Raw genomic sequence first — 16,941 nt, forward strand, 5'->3', positions numbered from 1 at the left:
CCGCGAATCGCGAGAGGGCGGGGTTCACAGGGGTTCCGGTGGGGGGTTGCCGCGAATTGCAGGAGGTTGGGGGGTCACGGGGGGTGCCGCGAATCGCGGGAGGGTGTGACACGAATCGCCACAAGAAAAAAATCAACACAGAAAGGTCAACACATGTAAATGTTGACATAAGTGTGCCACTTCATTGGTGTCCATGTCGACACATGACAATGAATATGAAAAAATTAAAAAAAATAAAAATAAATCTTCAAAAACTCATGTCAACCTTTTTCATTGTCGACCATAGCCATGTCAGTGTTTTGCATGTGCCATTTAATCCTGGGGCTGCTGCGAATTGCGGGGGGGGGGGGGGGGGTTTGCCGCGAATCGCGGGAGGGGGGGTCGCAGGGGGGGTGCCGCCAATCGTGCAAGGGGGGGTCGCGGGGGGGTCTTTTTTGCCGCGAATCGCGGGAGGGAGGTCGCGGGGGGGGGTGTTTTTTCCGCGATTCGCGGGAGGGGGGGGGGTCGCGGGGTGGTGGTTATGCCGCGAATTGCGGGAGGGGTCGTGGGGGGGTTCTTTTTGCAGCAAGTCGCGGGGGTGTTTTTGCTGCGAATCGCGGTAGGGGGGGGTCGCGGGGTAGCGGGTGTTTTTGCCGCGAATCGCGGGAGGGGGGGGGCTCGCGGGGGGGGGGGGGGGGGTGGTTTTGCCGCAAATCGCGGGAGGGGGGCGCTCACCTGGTGGCTGTGGAGTAGCAGTGCTGGCCAACATGGGAAGTCAGTGGGTGTCTGGCACTGTCTGTGAGCTCACTGGGCTGGTTCTCTGTCACACACCTCCCAACATGACCCTCTCCAGGAGGGACACAATGCTCTGTTTCTAGACTTCCCCTTAATGTATGATTGCCATCACCTGTTTTAAACAGGTTAATTTCTCAGAAAGGTGTTCAGCACAGATGAAGGCAATCACACATTAAGAGGAAAGTCCAGGAACAGAGCGTTATAGACACAATATATAGGAGATATCAAAAGTAATGTTGCCTATACACTTATGCTATCGGATTCGATGTAACATCGAAGTGCGATGTCCATCAAACCTGATTGCATCTTGTGGTGTAAAAAGTGCCCCTTTTCAGCACCCGATGTCCATGCCATCTTGAGATGGCACAGCAGGTGCTAGCAGAGGACCGCATTGTAATGTAGTGCAAGCGGGCGTCAGCAGTGGTGGCAAAATTGTTTAAAACACTGGGCAGCCCTCTGACTGGCTAAGCTGTCTCAGCCTATCAGAGGGCTGCCCAGTGTTTTAAACAATTATGCCACCACCGCTGACTCCCGCTAGTGCTACAATACAATGTTGCCCTCTCCCACGTCCCCAGCGGTCCCTTCGGCCCCCTCACCCCAAACCCCATGCCACTGAAAGCGTTCTCTCTGACCCCCCATGTGGTTAAAAACTACATGCGATCGCTCCTGCAATTCAACAGAAATGATGTGCAGCACATACGATCTATCGGTGCAGTGCTCAGAGGCGTGCCCGCGCATCCTTTTAAATGGTCCCATTAAAATGCATACGATCATTTCATCTATCAGCCAGATGTGGTCAAAAGCAAATGATTACATGTAATAACTCACAAGTGTATGGGCAGCATTAGTTCTCACCCTCACATTTGCCTTCTGCTGTCCACCGTCTTATTTAACACATTGAATGGCGAATGAGAGACAAAGTAGAAAATGCTCTGAATCTACAACTAATCCCGGATAAAGAAGCCAATATTCAAACACTGAGATGTCAGCCTCCTGCTTCCCCGGGACAGCTCATATCTGACTATCAAAGGGACACCTGAGCCGAACGCTGAGGAGGACCCCGCAGTGCGATCGTGACACTGTGACAGGCAGGAAGTAGATTCTGATTGGTTGCCCATAGCAACATCACATGTGAAGCAGAATACACATCTTAGTAAATGTCCCCCTTAGACTACTCGTGTATGCACTGACACGAAAAATCCTATAGAGACCGATATTAATAATAAGGTTTTATAATGAATATTTAAGATCAAACAGCGCCTGACAATTTGGTATAAGTGAATACATCATATTTATGCCAACATTTCTCCTTTTTAGTGTCAGAGTAATGTAACCAGCCTGTATCATTTCCCTTATCTTCCGGGTATTACATTACACCTGTGTGTGGATTTTCTGGTGTCTAACCAAATAATATTTATTTATAAAACATTTCCCGCACTCAGAACATGCATACGGCTTCTCCCCTGTGTGAGTTCTCTGATGAGCACGAAGCGTTTGTTTTTGTGTAAAAGATTTCCCACACTCAGAGCATAAAAACTTCTCCCCTGTGTGAGTTCTCTGATGTTTAACAAGATCTCCTTTCGCTGCAAAACATTTCTCACACTCGGAACATGGAAACTGCTTCTCCCCTGTGTGGCTTAGCTGATGTCTATTAAGTTCTGATTTATATATAAAACATTTTCCACATTCAGAACAAGGAAACGGCTTCTCCCCTGTGTGGCTTAGCTGATGTCTTTTAAGGCCTAATTTATTTGAAAAACATTTTCCACACTCAGAGCATGCATACGGCTTCTCCCCTGTGTGAGTTCTCTGATGTAGGACAAGATGTGCTCTCTGTGTATAACATTTCTCACACTCAGAACATGCATACGGCTTCTCCCCTGTGTGAATTCTCTGATGCCTCCCAAGAGCTTTTTTTTGTGTAAAACATTTCCCACACTCAGAACATGGAAATGGCTTCTCCCCTGTGTGAGTTCTCTGATGTTGAACAAGATCCCTTTTCAAAGCAAAACTTTTCTCGCACTCGGAACATGAAAACGGCTTCTCACCCGTGTGAGTTCTCTGATGTATAACAAGAGCTGATTTAGGTGTAAAACATTTCTCGCACTCGGAACATGGAAACATCATCTCCCCTGTGTGGGTTCTATGATGCACAGTAAGATGCGCTCTCATTTTATAACATTTCCCACACACAGAACACATAAATGGCTTCTCCCCTGTGTGAACTCTCTGATGTGTTATAAGATAAGACTTTACTTTAAAACATTTCCCACACTCAGAGCATGGAAACGGCCTCTCCCCTGTGTGAGTTCTCTGATGGCTAACTAACCTTGACTTACATGGAAAACACTTATCACATTCAGAACAGGCAAATACTTTGCGAGATGTACTAGGTGTACCAACATCGGAGTCATCAGTGGGACATTTCTCCTTATTGATGTCATCAGTGGTACATTCCTCATTATCGGAGGGATCAGTGGAACATTCCTCATTATCGGTGGCATCAGTGGTACATTCCTCATTATCGGTGCCATCAGTGGAACATTCCTCATTATCGGTGGCATCAGTGGAACATTCCTCACTATCGGTGGCATCAGTGGTACATTCCTCATTATCGGAGGGATCAGTGGTACATTCCTCATTATCGGAGGGATCAGTGGAACATTCCTCATTATCGGTGGCATCAGTGGAACATTCCTCATTATCGGTGCCATCAGTAGAACATTCCTCACTATCGGCGGGAGCAGGCGATGTATCTGCACTGCGATGGTCTGAATGTATAGTTAGAGGAATGTGGTTTTCTCCTGGAGAACTTCCTGTGATGTCATCTTCTATTTTCAAATCTGAAAAACAAAATGGGGATAATCCATCAGAGTGATTCCTTCTTGGGTGTCCGTGCGCTGGGAATACAATACACGCATGGAAAGAGAGATCTTGTTACACCGTGGAGCATTTCCACAGATGGGTCCTTAATTACTGCAGCAGCACCAAATAGCCCCTCTCAGCCGTGCCAGGCCCCGTGGCTCACAGCAGCACAGAGCATCTTTCTCACCCAAAATGTGCATCTTATTTGGAGAAGTAAAACAGACAGAGGTGGAAGAACTAGTGTTCACTGTAGAAATTTTGTCGGGCAGGGCACCGGGCCCGCCGACGTCACACTTGCTGACGTCACTAAAGTGGGCGGGCCGGGCCGCAGACGTCACTAAAGTGAGTGGGCCGGGCCATTGACGTCACTAAAGTGGGCAGGCCTGGCCCCACCGAAGATGTCGCCACTACAGGGGGAAGGTGCCGTGATGCTGGGGAAGCGCCGTCTAAGGCGGCCCTGGGCTTCCCCGTGCAAGCTGTCGCGCAGGCACCAGGCTGTTTTAGCGGGGCACTGCGAGAGGGGCAGGGCGCATTTTTCCCTTAAAATATCGGGCAAGGCACAGCACCCCGCTAAAACAGCCTAGCAGGAACACTAGTGGATGCAAACCACTGGGTGCCTGGGCTGGATGAAATGGATTCCAAAGCTTTAGAATAACAGGGTTAGAGGGGTGTAGGTAGATGGATATGAAGAAGGGAGTCAGACAGTGATGGGGTGACAGCACCAAGTGTGTGATGAGTTCCACTCCATAGGAAACAGCAGACTGCCACATAGTAATTGAATTGGTGTGTTTGGCATTAGAAGGATACAGACCTGTGACCCACTGTACAATTACCTAGTCAGTTATTACTAATATATCAGATTATGGGGGTATTCAATCTGCCGCCGCTATTCCCGATGGGGGAAATAGCATTGGGCCGGATTCAATGCCGTCTTCCCCGACAGCATTAAACCGGGATCTCTGCAGAACGGCCCGACTTTACAAGCGGCCGGGCCCGTTCTGCCGAGAACAGCCAGGAATTGTCGTGCTTCCTGCCGCAGCTCGGCAGGCGAGACATTGAATCCTGCCTGCGGAATCAACGACGAGCCAGCCTGGAATGGGACAGGGTCACGTCTGTCGGGCCAGCCTGACAGTCATGACGCGGTAATTGAATATCCCCCTATATAAGAAAATAAAAACGACATAACAAGGATAGGCACAAAGTGTAATAAGAAAATAAGGCAGGCGCTGTCACTAATAGGGTGACCAACTCATCCCTTTAATCCGGGACACATATCAATTACACAGGTTCTGTGGCAGTTTAAAACAAGGTGAAATGGAGTCTTGAGGTGTGGCAGTTTAAACCAGGTGAAAGCCAGCCACAGAACCTGTGTAATTAATATGTGTCCCAGATGAAAGAGATGAGTTGGTCACCGAGTCACTAAGCACATCGCATGTATCCCCCAACGCCCAATAATCAATCAGTGCACCTTCAGTGTCTGTTACATTATTACTATCACTGGAAATAGCCAATGAGTCGCTAGAATCACAGCGTTTCGTCCACAGACATGAATTATATCCTGCTATCTCATAATAAGGAAAAAACATCGGTCCATTGCTGAAGGAAAATAGATTTTTTTTCTTTGTTTAATTTATAACTATTTAAATCTCAGATTATTCAAATATCCTATCTACTTCGATCATGTAAAATTATTATCTTCCTTATAGGGCTCTAAATAAGGTGATAATACATTCTATATTTCACCAATTGTAATCATTGTTTGATTGCCTAGATATCATCAGTAGCTCATTAGCATAAATAACGCATCACAATCAGCATGTGATGTCACAACCTGCATGTGATGTCACAATGCCCAGAGTAAGCAGAGAAAACCTCTGGCTACAATCTGCTGGACTCATTTGCTGCCTTGGACTGACCCAGGAAGCATCATTCCACACGTGCTGGAAACAGACTGTTATTATTGGATTATTTTCTGCAATCAGAACCACCACAGACCACAACCAGTGTCATAAAGAACAGGACACTGAATAATAATGTGGAATTGCCTGACATTCCCGTGCTGCCGCAAGGCGAACCGCCCAGATGAAGATTCAGCAAGTGGCACTCAGCGCACTGCTACCCAGAACACTACCACTGGAGAATCTACTGAGAGACGCTCACTGATTGGGCGCTTGAGAAATTTTATAACTAAAAGAAGAAGACAGCACATAAATGGCCAGGTCGATATTAGCCATCTCGCCCATGAGAGCCTAAAGAGATCCTACTCCTTTGTTGATTTAACACAGGTCTCACAGGATACCTGGGCCAAGGAGCCGGTCAGTGAGCCTGTTGAAGAAAAGCAAGACCTCTCGCCACCTAAAGCCAGGACGGTGCAGGCATCCACCAGCGAGCTGCTGGCCTGTCTTGCAGTGTTCCTCTGTCGCAGGTGTAAGGAGAAGATAACACCAAAACCTCTTGTTTATTGGCTGATCGATATAGACACTTCCATCACTAAAATCGATAAGACCATGGGCTTCCTCAATCCGGCCAATGTAATGTTTCTGTACATGCTCTGCCGTGAAGTGATGACATCCGAGCTAGACACTCAGGAGGATCTACTGATATGGCTGTCAACATGCCTCTATGTAGCCTATTCCTACATGGGTAGTGAGCTCGCCTACCCAATGAGGTATTTCCTAGTCCACAGCTCCATTAAAGCCTTTTGTAGCCGTTCCTTATCTATTACCATGCAAATGAGTGCAAATATGCTCCGCTTCCACATGGATCCCAAATATTTCATCCAGCTCTTTGAGGATCTTTTAGCTGAAGGTGGACAGCAGGACATTTCTGTTGCAATGATTTAAAGCAACAGCTCTGGCTTGGGAACCAAAAAGAGACCCACACACAGGCTTGGGAACCAAAGACAAAGAGACCCACACACAGGCTTGGGAACCAAAGACAAAGAGACCCACACACAGGCTTGGGAACCAAAGACAAAGAGACCCACACCCAGGCTTGGGAACCAAAGACAAAGAGACCCACACACAGGCTTGGGAACCGAAGACAAAGAGACCCACACACAGGCTTGGGAACCGAAGACAAAGAGACCCACACACAGGCTTGGGAACCGAAGACAAAGAGACCCACAAACAGGCTTGGGAACCGAAGACAAAGAGACCCACACACAGGCTTGGGAACCGAAGACAAAGAGACCCACAAACAGGCTTGGGAACCAAAGACAAAGAGACCCACACACAGGCTTGGGAACCGAAGACAAAGAGACCCACACACAGGCTTGGGAACCGAAGACAAAGAGACCCACACACAGGCTTGGGAACCGAAGACAAAGAGACCCACACACAGGCTTGGGAACCGAAGACAAAGAGACCCACACACAGGCTTGGGAACCGAAGACAAAGAGACCCACACACAGGCTTGGGAACCAAAGACAAAGAGACCCACACACAGGCTTGGGAACCAAAGACAAAGAGACCCACACACAGGCTTGGGAACCAAAGACAAAGAGACCCACACACAGGCTTGGGAACCTGAGACAAAGAGACCCATCCTACTCCCACTCCCCTTCCCCTCCCCCCCCCCCCACCCGTGGCTGTTATTGCATGGCTATCGGGTGTGGCCCCTTGGCGATGGGGTTACCGGTTCTTTATGAATTGGTAGTGGCACAGCCACCATGGACCAACGCAATATTTTTTTAGAAGTCTAAATCTGGGTACACACTAGACCACATGCCAATTATACCGTGTCGTTCATATTTCCCATGAACACCCTGGATCTCACTGGCGAAACAGATCTTAAAAAATAAAAAAAACATGGGAGAGCGCACAACATTAACGATATATTGCCTATACCAGGGGTTCCCAATCTTTTTTGAATCATGGCACCCTAGAGCATTAGAATTTTCCAGGGCACCCCTAGGCCCGCAAAAATGCAGAAAAAATAAATATAAAATGAAGTAGATTGTGTTTGTTTGTGATTTTTAGGTTCCATTATGTGGTAAAGGGTGGAATGTGCTTCTGTTTGTACACATTTTATTATTGGCAGTCACCAGCTCTGGTTTTGTCCATAAATAATTGATCATAAATCATTTGAATTGGTCCTGGACCACCACCCCGTGGCACCCCTGCAAGTGTCCCAAGGCACCCCAGGGAGCCACGGCACACAGTTTGGGAACCACTGTACTATACACTAGATGATGGCCACCATACACACATATACCCTGGTCATTAACAACACCACAACCTGATGACCGGAAACTTTTACCTACATGTAATTGATGAGAGTCACAGTATATAATACACAAATAGTGTTCACTCTAGAAATTTTTTAGGGCAGGGTGCTGACCACAGGAAGGGCACATTTTTCAATCGCGAGGGCACATTTTTCACTCGCGAGGGCACATTTTAATTTTAAAGGTCAAAATGGTGACACCTGAGCTACAAACAATCAGCACGTTTATGCTACAGTATATAATCCACCTTGTGACACCTGAGAGCGTCACACCATCAGCACATTTAGGCTATATAACCATCTCGTGACACCGGAGCGTCACACCATCAGCACATTTAGGCTATATAACCCATCTTGTGACACCGGAGCGTCACACCATCAGCACATTTATGCTATATAACCATCTTGTGACACCTGAGTGTCACACCATCAGCACATTTATGCTATATAATCCATCTTGTGACACCTGAGCATCACACCATCATCACATTTATGCTATATAATCCATCTTGTGACACCTGAGCGTCACACCACCAGCACATTTATGCTATATAATCCATCTTGTGACACCTGAGCATCACGCCACCAGCACATTTATGCTATATAATCCATCTTGTAACAGCGGAGCGTCACACCATCAGCACATTTATGCTATATAATCCATCTTGTGACACCTGAGCATCACGCCACCAGCACATTTATGCTATATAATCCATCTTGTAACAGCGGAGCGTCACACCATCAGCACATTTATGCTATATAATCCATCTTGTGACAGCGGAGCGTCACACCATCAGCACATTTATGCTATATAACCCATCCTGTGACACCGGAGCGTCACACCATCAGCTTATTTATGCTATATAACCATCCTGTGACACCTGAGCGTCACACCATCAGCACATTTATGCTATATAACCCATCCTGTGACACCTGAGCGTCACACCATCAGCACATTTATGCTATATAATCCATCCTGTGACACCTGAGCGTCACACCATCAGCACATTTAGGCTATATAATCCATCTTGTGACACCGGAGTGTCACACCATCGGCACATATATGCTATATAACCCATTTTGTGACATCTGAGAGCGTCACACCATCGGCACATTTATGCTATATAACCATCTTGTGACACCTGAGAGCGTCACACCATCGGCACATTTATGCTATATAATCCATCTTGTGACACCTGAGCATCACGCCACCAGCACATTTATGCTATATAATCCATCTTGTAACAGCGGAGCGTCACACCATCAGCACATTTATGCTATATAATCCATCTTGTGACACCTGAGCGTCACACCATCAGCACATTTATGCTATATAACCATCCTGTGACACCTGAGAGCATCACACCATCAGCACATTTATGCTATATAATCCATCTTGTGACAGCGGAGCGTCACACCATCAGCACATTTATGCTATATAATCCATCCTGTGACACCTGAGCGTCACACCATCAGCACATTTATGCTATATAATCCACCCTGTGACACCTGAGCGTCACACCATCAGCACATTTATGCTATATAATCCATCTTGTGACACCGGAGTGTCACACCATCGGCACATATATGCTATATAACCCATTTTGTGACATCTGAGAGCGTCACACCATCGGCACATTTATGCTATATAACCATCTTGTGACACCTGAGCATCACGCCACCAGCACATTTATGCTATATAATCCATCGTGTGACACCTGAGCGTCACACCATCAGCACATTTAGGCTATATAATCCATCTTGTGACACCGGAGTGTCACACCATCGGCACATATATGCTATATAACCCATCTTGTGACACCTGAGAGCGTCACACCATCGGCACATTTATGCTATATAACCATCTTGTGACACCTGAGAGCGTCACACCATCAGCACATTTATGCTATATAACCCATCTTGTGACACCTGAGCATCACGCCACCAGCACATTTATGCTATATAATCCATCGTGTGACACCTGAGCGTCACACCATCGGCACATTTATGCTATATAATCCATCCTGTGACACCTGAGCGTCACACCATCAGTACATTTATGCTATATAACCATCTTGTGACACCTGAGCTTCAAACCTCAGCACATTTTAGGCTATATAACCACCTCTTGCGACACCTGTACTTCAAACCATCACTCTGCAAAATCATTTATGTAATGTATGGATCAGTGGACACCAAGTAGGCAATGTTCCCTCTAATTTTACGAAGGCTGTGTGCGGCAAAAGATTTTGGATGTGCAACTTTGGAAGAAAATTTAAATTTTTGGGCGTCATTTATATATAACTGGAAAATGACGTTCAGCATTTGTGTTAACTTTACTTCAAAATGATATTAAACATTCAAAACACAGCACACAATGTAGTTAATGGGTGAAACACACATTAATTGAGTCCGCAACTCCAAAAAGGGACCACTGCTGCTTTGTGCGCTCTGTTGTAATGTCTGTGCGCATGCTTGTCGAGTTGTGTGCGCGCGCACGTGCGCACAGCTTAGAGGGAACACTGCAAGTAGGTTGACAGTTGTTAGATTGACATGAAGGAAGGTCGACATGGGTCAAGGTGAATATGACATTACGGTCGACACAATCATTAGCACAACATATTAAAGTAGATCGACAGTAAAAGGTCAACATGGGGTTTTTCACATTTTTTTAATACGAATGTCAGCAGTATCGAAATGGACATGGAGGAGGGGAGGGTGGAGGTAGTACCGCGTCCACGCCCTAGTGGATGGTAGGGCATGAAATACCACTTGTCAGCACATGTGTCGGCTCAAAAAACTGTGAAAAACACCATGTCAACCCAGTGCATGTCGACTTAGTGCCTGCATGTCATTTATAAAAATGACATTTTTTTTAAATCATAGCAAATAATTTAATTAAACACTCAATAAATCACTCCAAAAAAATGAAACCGGCATTGTGATAGTGCAGGACCACCCTCCCCACCCCACCAATAACAGGCATTGTGATAGCGCAGGACCCCCCCCCCCACACCAATAACAGGCATTTTAATATTGGTGGGGTGGGGGGGTCCTGCGCTATCACAATGCCTGTTATTGGTGGGGTGGGGGGGTCCTGCGCATTGTGATTGGTGGGGGGGGGGGGTCCTGCGCTATCACAATGCGCAGGACCCCCCCACCCCACCAATAACAGGCATTGTGATAGCCCAGGACTACCCCACCCCACCAATATCACAATACCTGTTATTGGTAAGGTGGGGGGGTCCTGCGCTATCACAATGCCTGTTATTGGTGGGGTGGGGGGGTCCTGCGCTATCACAATGCGCAGGAACCCCCCCCCCCACCCCCCACCAATAACAGGCATTGTGATAGCGCAGGACACCCCCCCCCCCCCCACACACACACAAAAAAACAGTAATATGCCCCCAAAAATTACCTACAGGGTGATTAAATACTTGAAGTGCCCCAGGTCCATAGAGGATAGCCATGGCACACACTGCCTAGCAAGGGTAAAGCCAAGGAGGTGGGGTGGACAGGCAGCATGCTGCTTGTAATAGCCCTGACACGCCACTCACCTCTTGCTACGTGAGCGGCATGTCAGCTCGGCAGAAGGCATGCTGATTGTAAGGAGCTGACTGCCGCTCACATAGCAAGAGGTGAGCGGCGTGTCAGCTGTGTGTATCATTATGCAGGGCGGGCGGGCGGAGCGGCCAGGGAGAGACAGTACACGCAGCTCAAGCTGCGTGTATAAATATGCAGGGCGGAGCGGCCAGGGAGAGACAGTAGTACACGCAGCTCAAGCTGCGTGTATAAATATGCTGGGCGCAGGGCGGGCGGAGCGGCCGGGGAGAGATATTTTACAGGCGGCACATATTATTATGCAGGGCGCAGGGCGGGAGAATAAGGGCAGGGCGCAATTGAGCATGTTTTAAAGGGGCAGGGCGCAGCGCCCTGCAAAAGAAGCCTAACGGGAACACTAAAGAATGACATTGCTAGTGTACACTGATCTCTGGTGTGTGCGACATTTGTACATCAGTGTGGGACTGAGGCTGAACCTGTACACAAAGCACCACAATGCAGTGCCAGCTGCGTATATCACATGTTCTGTTGTGCGTCATCTGTGACTGTACGTGTGCGACACCAAGTCACAGCCCAGAGTCTGTAGTGCAATCAGAGGCTTTTCTCTGCACCTGCGATGTGACTAAGATGCCTATTGTAAGGAAACATAGGGTGCACTACTCCTCTCGTGGTGCCACCGGGCATCTCGTATCACATGGCATATGGATGCCCGGGCATGAGAACACAACTGTGATGTGACTAAGATGCTAAATGTAAGGAAACTGGACAATGAGGCAGCAGCAGGACAGAGGAGTAGGGTACAGAAGGAGATCACACAGAATGGGGGCATCAGGACTGAGCTGGAGAATGGGGCAGGACAGGGAGTAGGGTACAGAAGGAGATCACGCAGAATGGGGACATCAGGACTGAGCTGGAGAATGGGGCAGGACAGAGGAGTAGGGCACAGAAGGAGATCACACAGAATGGGGACATCAGGACTGAGCTAGAGAATGGGGCAGGACAGGGGAGTAGGGTACAGAAGGAAATCACACAGAATGGGGGCATCAGGACTGAGCTGGAGAATGGGGCAGGACAGAGGAGTAGGGTACAGAAGGAGATCACACAGAATGGGGGCATCAGGACTGAGCTGGAGAATGGGGCAGCGGCAGGACAGAGGAGTAGGGTACAGAAGGAGATCACACAGAATGGGGCATCAGGACTGAGCTGGAGAATGGGGTAGGACAGAGGAGTAGGGTACAGAAGGAGATCACATAGAATGGGGCATCAGGACTGAGCTGGAGAATGGGGCAGGACAGAGGAGTAGGGTACAGAAGGAGATCACACAGAATGGGGACATCAGGACTGAGCTGGAGAATGGGGCAGTGGCAGGACAGAGGAGTAGGGTACAGAAGGAGATCACACAGAATGGGGACATCAGGACTGAGCTGGAGAATGGGGCAGTGGCAGGACAGAGGAGTAGGGTACAGAAGGAGATCACACAGAATGGGGGCATCAGGACTGAGCTGGAGAATGGGGCAGCGGCAGGACAGAGGAGTAGGGTACAGAAGGAGATCACACAGAATGGGGGCATCAGGACTGAGCTGGAGAATGGGGCAGGACAGGGAGTAGGGTACAGAAGGAGATCACGCAGAATGGGGACATCAGGACTGAGCTGGAGAATGGGGCAGGACAGAGGAGTAGGGTACAGAAGGAGATCACACAGAATGGGGACATCAGGACTGAGCTGGAGAATGGGGAAGGACAGAGGAGTAAGGTACAGAAGGAGATCACACAGAATGGGGACATCAGGACCGAGCTGGAGAATGGGGCAGCGGCAGGAAAAAGGGATTTTTGTAAGAACTTACCGTTCGAATCCCTTTCTCTGATATGGTCCTGGTGACACAGCTTCACATTGGGGGATGTAGGAGGGTCCGCAGGAGCCAGGCACCTATCCTAAAGCTTTTGGAGGGTAGGCTCCTCCCCTACTGCATCCCAGATTCCTCAGTTCAATCTTTCAAAGCCACTGGAATACATTAACTCAGTACAAACACCTGCACATATTATATGCACAATTTTAAATTTAACTTTTCAACCAATTATAACATGAAACATCATGAACACTGGCATACTTACTGAGCGTAAGGGAGGGATCGCTGTGTCACCAGGACCATATCAGAGAAAGGGATTCGAACGGTAAGTTCTTACAAAAATCCCTTTTTCTCTTTCAATGGTCCTGGTGACACAGCTTCACATTGGGACGTTCCAGAGCCGGTCCTTTTGGGTGGGTACGCTCAGGTCTGCAGTTTTCATCACTGCTTGCCCGAATGATGCGTCCACCGACGCGAACTCATGGAACCTATCGAATTTGGCAAAAGTATGAACAGAAGACCAAGTGGCAGCCCTGCAAACCTGCTCAGCTGTTGCCCCATGTCGAACCGCCCAAGAGGTGGCAACCGACCTGGTGGTATGCGCATTAATCCTGGCCGGTACAGGCCTACCAACTTTAGAATATGCAAACGCAATAACAGAGCGCAACCACCTAGCAATGGTCTGCTTAGAAGCAGGCCAACTAAGTTGTGTATGTCATACAAACCAGTAAAGTATCAGTCTTTCTGACACTCTGAACTCTGTCCACATAAACGCGCAAGACGCGCACAACATCCAAATTCCTCAATTTGTCCCTTTTCCTAACAACCCTCTGGGGGTTGAAACACAGGCAGAACAATCTCCTGATTTAGATGAAAAGCAGAGACTACTTTTGGTAAAAAAATCTAGGGGTACTGTCCGAAAGGCAGCCCTATCATCATGACATATAAGGGAGGAAGACTTGAAGAACAAAGCAATCAACTCCGATATTTTTTTTTTTTTTTTTTCTCTGACGCCACCGCCAACAAAAATACCAGCTTCCCTGAAAGGAAACTAAGGTCAACCGACCTTAATGGCTCAAAAGGCGCCTCTTTAAGGTACTCCAGAGCCAGAGATAATTCCCCTGGCGCTACTGGTTGGTTGTAGGGAGGTTTCAATAGATAAACCCCCTGCAGGAAGGTCTGTACTTCTGGTTCTAACGCAATCCTTCTTTGGAAAGAAAAATTGACACGGTCGAGATATGTACTCTGAGTGACTGAAGGCCTAACCCAGAGGAAAGGCCCTCCTGTAAAAAACTCCAACAATTTAGCCATTTTAAATCTCGATGTGCGTGACCTCTGTCTTACACACCACCAAATATAGGTCTTCCAGGCCCCAAAATAATTTACAGAAGACACTGACTTTCTGGCTTTCCTCATTGCGTTAACCACCGCCTCTGAGAATCCTATATTCCTCAAAATGGCGTTTTCAACAGCCAGACCGTCAAAATTAATCGAGCTGAATCCAGCTGGTTGAACGGTCCTTGTTTTAGAAGGTCTGACCTCAGAGGTAGACGCCACGAGTCCACAGAGAATCTCTGAAGCCTCGAGTACCAGGATCTCCCTGGCCAATCTGGGGCCACTAAAATTACTGGAATTGTCTGGGCCTGTATTGTTTTCAACTCTCTTGCCAGCATTGGAACTGGCGTTAAATCATAAAGAAGATTCCCCTCCCAGGGGATAGTCATGGCATCCACTGCTTCTGCCAGTGGATCCCACGTCCTGTCATACAACCTGGGTACCTGATGGATGAACCTGTATGCCTTCAGGTCCCTATCCAGGGTTTCCCCCTTATTGTAATCTAGTGGAATACTTGTGGATTCAGCCTCCATTTTCCTTCCATCAGTTTCTCCCTGCTCAGGAAGTCGGCCTCTATATTCTCCACTCCTGGTATGAAGATTGCTGATAATGCTAGAACATTCTGTTCCGCCCACAAGAAGATTCGGGACACCTCCCACATGGCCAGATTGCTGTGTGTGCCTCCCTGGTGATTCAGATACGCCACAGCTGTGACGTTGTCGGTCTGAATGCCTAAAAGGGAGCTCTTGTAATCTTTTCTCCCGCCAGAGAAAACCTCTTCCACACAGCCCTCAGTTCCAAGATGTTGATCAGTAAGGCAGACTGTAAAGTATCAGTCTTTCTGCTCTAAAGTCCACAAGCCCTGCAGACGCAGGTCCACGACTACTGCCTCTCAGCCTCTGAGACTGGCGTCGGTAGTGACTACCACCCAGCTCCAGGACTGCAGGGACCGACTCCCCCGAAGGGAATCCACCTCCATCCACCATTTTTGGAAGGATCGAGTTTCTGAAAACAACACCATTTGTTCTGACCTCATGGTCTGAGTGTTCCCTGTCCACTGGGACACTCTAGAGTGGAACCTGGCGAACTGTAACGTCTCGAAAGACGCCATCATCTTCCCCAGCAGTTTGAGGCACCTCCATACTGCTGTGCTCTGAGACCCTAGGATCTCCTGTACCAAGGCAGCCAGATCCCTGGCCTATGCCTCTGGTAGAAACACCCAATGCAACTGGGTATCCAGACCAATCCCCAAGAATTGGAGTCTCTGTGACGGCACCGATTGAGATTTTTGTAAATTTAAAAGCCAGCCGTGAATCTGCAAAACCTGATGGTTTCTGCCAAGTGACTCTTCACTTGTCTGCTGACTCCGCTTTAAACCGCAGGTCGTCCAAAAATGGAATAACCATGATTTCCGTCAGTCGAAGCACATCCGCCATTTCTGACATTATTTGGTGAATACCCTTGACGCTGTGGCCAGACCAAAAGGCAACGCCTGTAATTACAGGAGAAGGTCTCCTATTGCACCCCCCAATAGTGCCTGATGTTCCGGGTGGATAGGAACCTGCAAGTATGCGTCCTGGACCTTCATGGACGCTAAAAATTCTCCCTGGTCCCGGCTTAGCAGCACAGACCGTAGAGACTCTATTTTGAAATGGTCTACCCACAAATGGCTATTAATGCCTTTAAGTTTAGGATCAGCTGAAAGACCCGTCTGGTTTGGGCACCAAAAACAGAGTGAAATAAAAGCCTTTTTTCCCTCCGCTCTGGGGACCGGGACTACCACACCCTTCTCTAAAAGAGAATGAGCCGCTCCCAAGAGAGCTGTACGGAGCCGAGCCTCCTTTGGTAGTGGTGTAGGAATGAACCTTCTCGGTGGAAGAACTTTGAAGGGAATCTTTTAACCCTGGGTTATATTTCTAACCCAAGCGTTCCGGTCTAACAGTGCCCCTGCGTCTCTGAACAGTGACAGACGTCCCCCCTCCTTAAACACCGCCGGGCAAAACCCCTGGCAGTATGCGGAGGATTTTTCCTCTCCTATGGTTTCTTATAAAAAGAACCAAATTTTGACTTTGGGGCCTTGCCCCTGGAGGACTGAGACTATCCCTTAAAAGACTGTCCTCAAAAGGACGCACCTCCTCTAGGGGAGGGCCGAAAGGATGGCCTGAAAGCAGAAAACCTAGATGTCTGCTTTGGCTGCAGGGGTAGGCAGGAAAGTGCTTTTTTCCACCTGTGGCCTGCTTATTAATCTCTTCCAGTTGTAAACCAATAACAGCTTTCCTTTAAAAGCAAATGCCTCTAAGCCTTTTTAGACTTGTTATCTGCCTTCCAAGCT

General features: G+C 48.1%; 1 protein-coding gene across 1 annotated transcript in view; it reads right to left on the bottom strand.

Moving 5' to 3' along the window:
- Positions 1-1,378: 1,378 nt before the first annotated feature.
- LOC146007439 (uncharacterized) overlaps positions 1,379-16,941 on the bottom strand; it is a 94,845-nt gene continuing 79,282 nt past the window's right edge. Inside the window, exons 7-8 of the mRNA XM_083145787.1 lie at positions 4,621-4,705; positions 1,379-3,617 (exon numbers count right to left, since the gene is read on the bottom strand). Of these exons, the coding sequence (XP_083001913.1) occupies positions 2,146-3,617; positions 4,621-4,705 (1,557 nt within the window). The 3' untranslated portion in view covers positions 1,379-2,145. The remainder of the gene's footprint in view (positions 3,618-4,620; positions 4,706-16,941) is intronic.

The sequence above is a fragment of the Crinia signifera genome, chromosome 6 (assembly GCF_055691185.1).
Source record: "Crinia signifera chromosome 6, ASM5569118v1, whole genome shotgun sequence".
Lineage (NCBI taxonomy): Eukaryota > Metazoa > Chordata > Amphibia > Anura > Myobatrachidae > Crinia > Crinia signifera.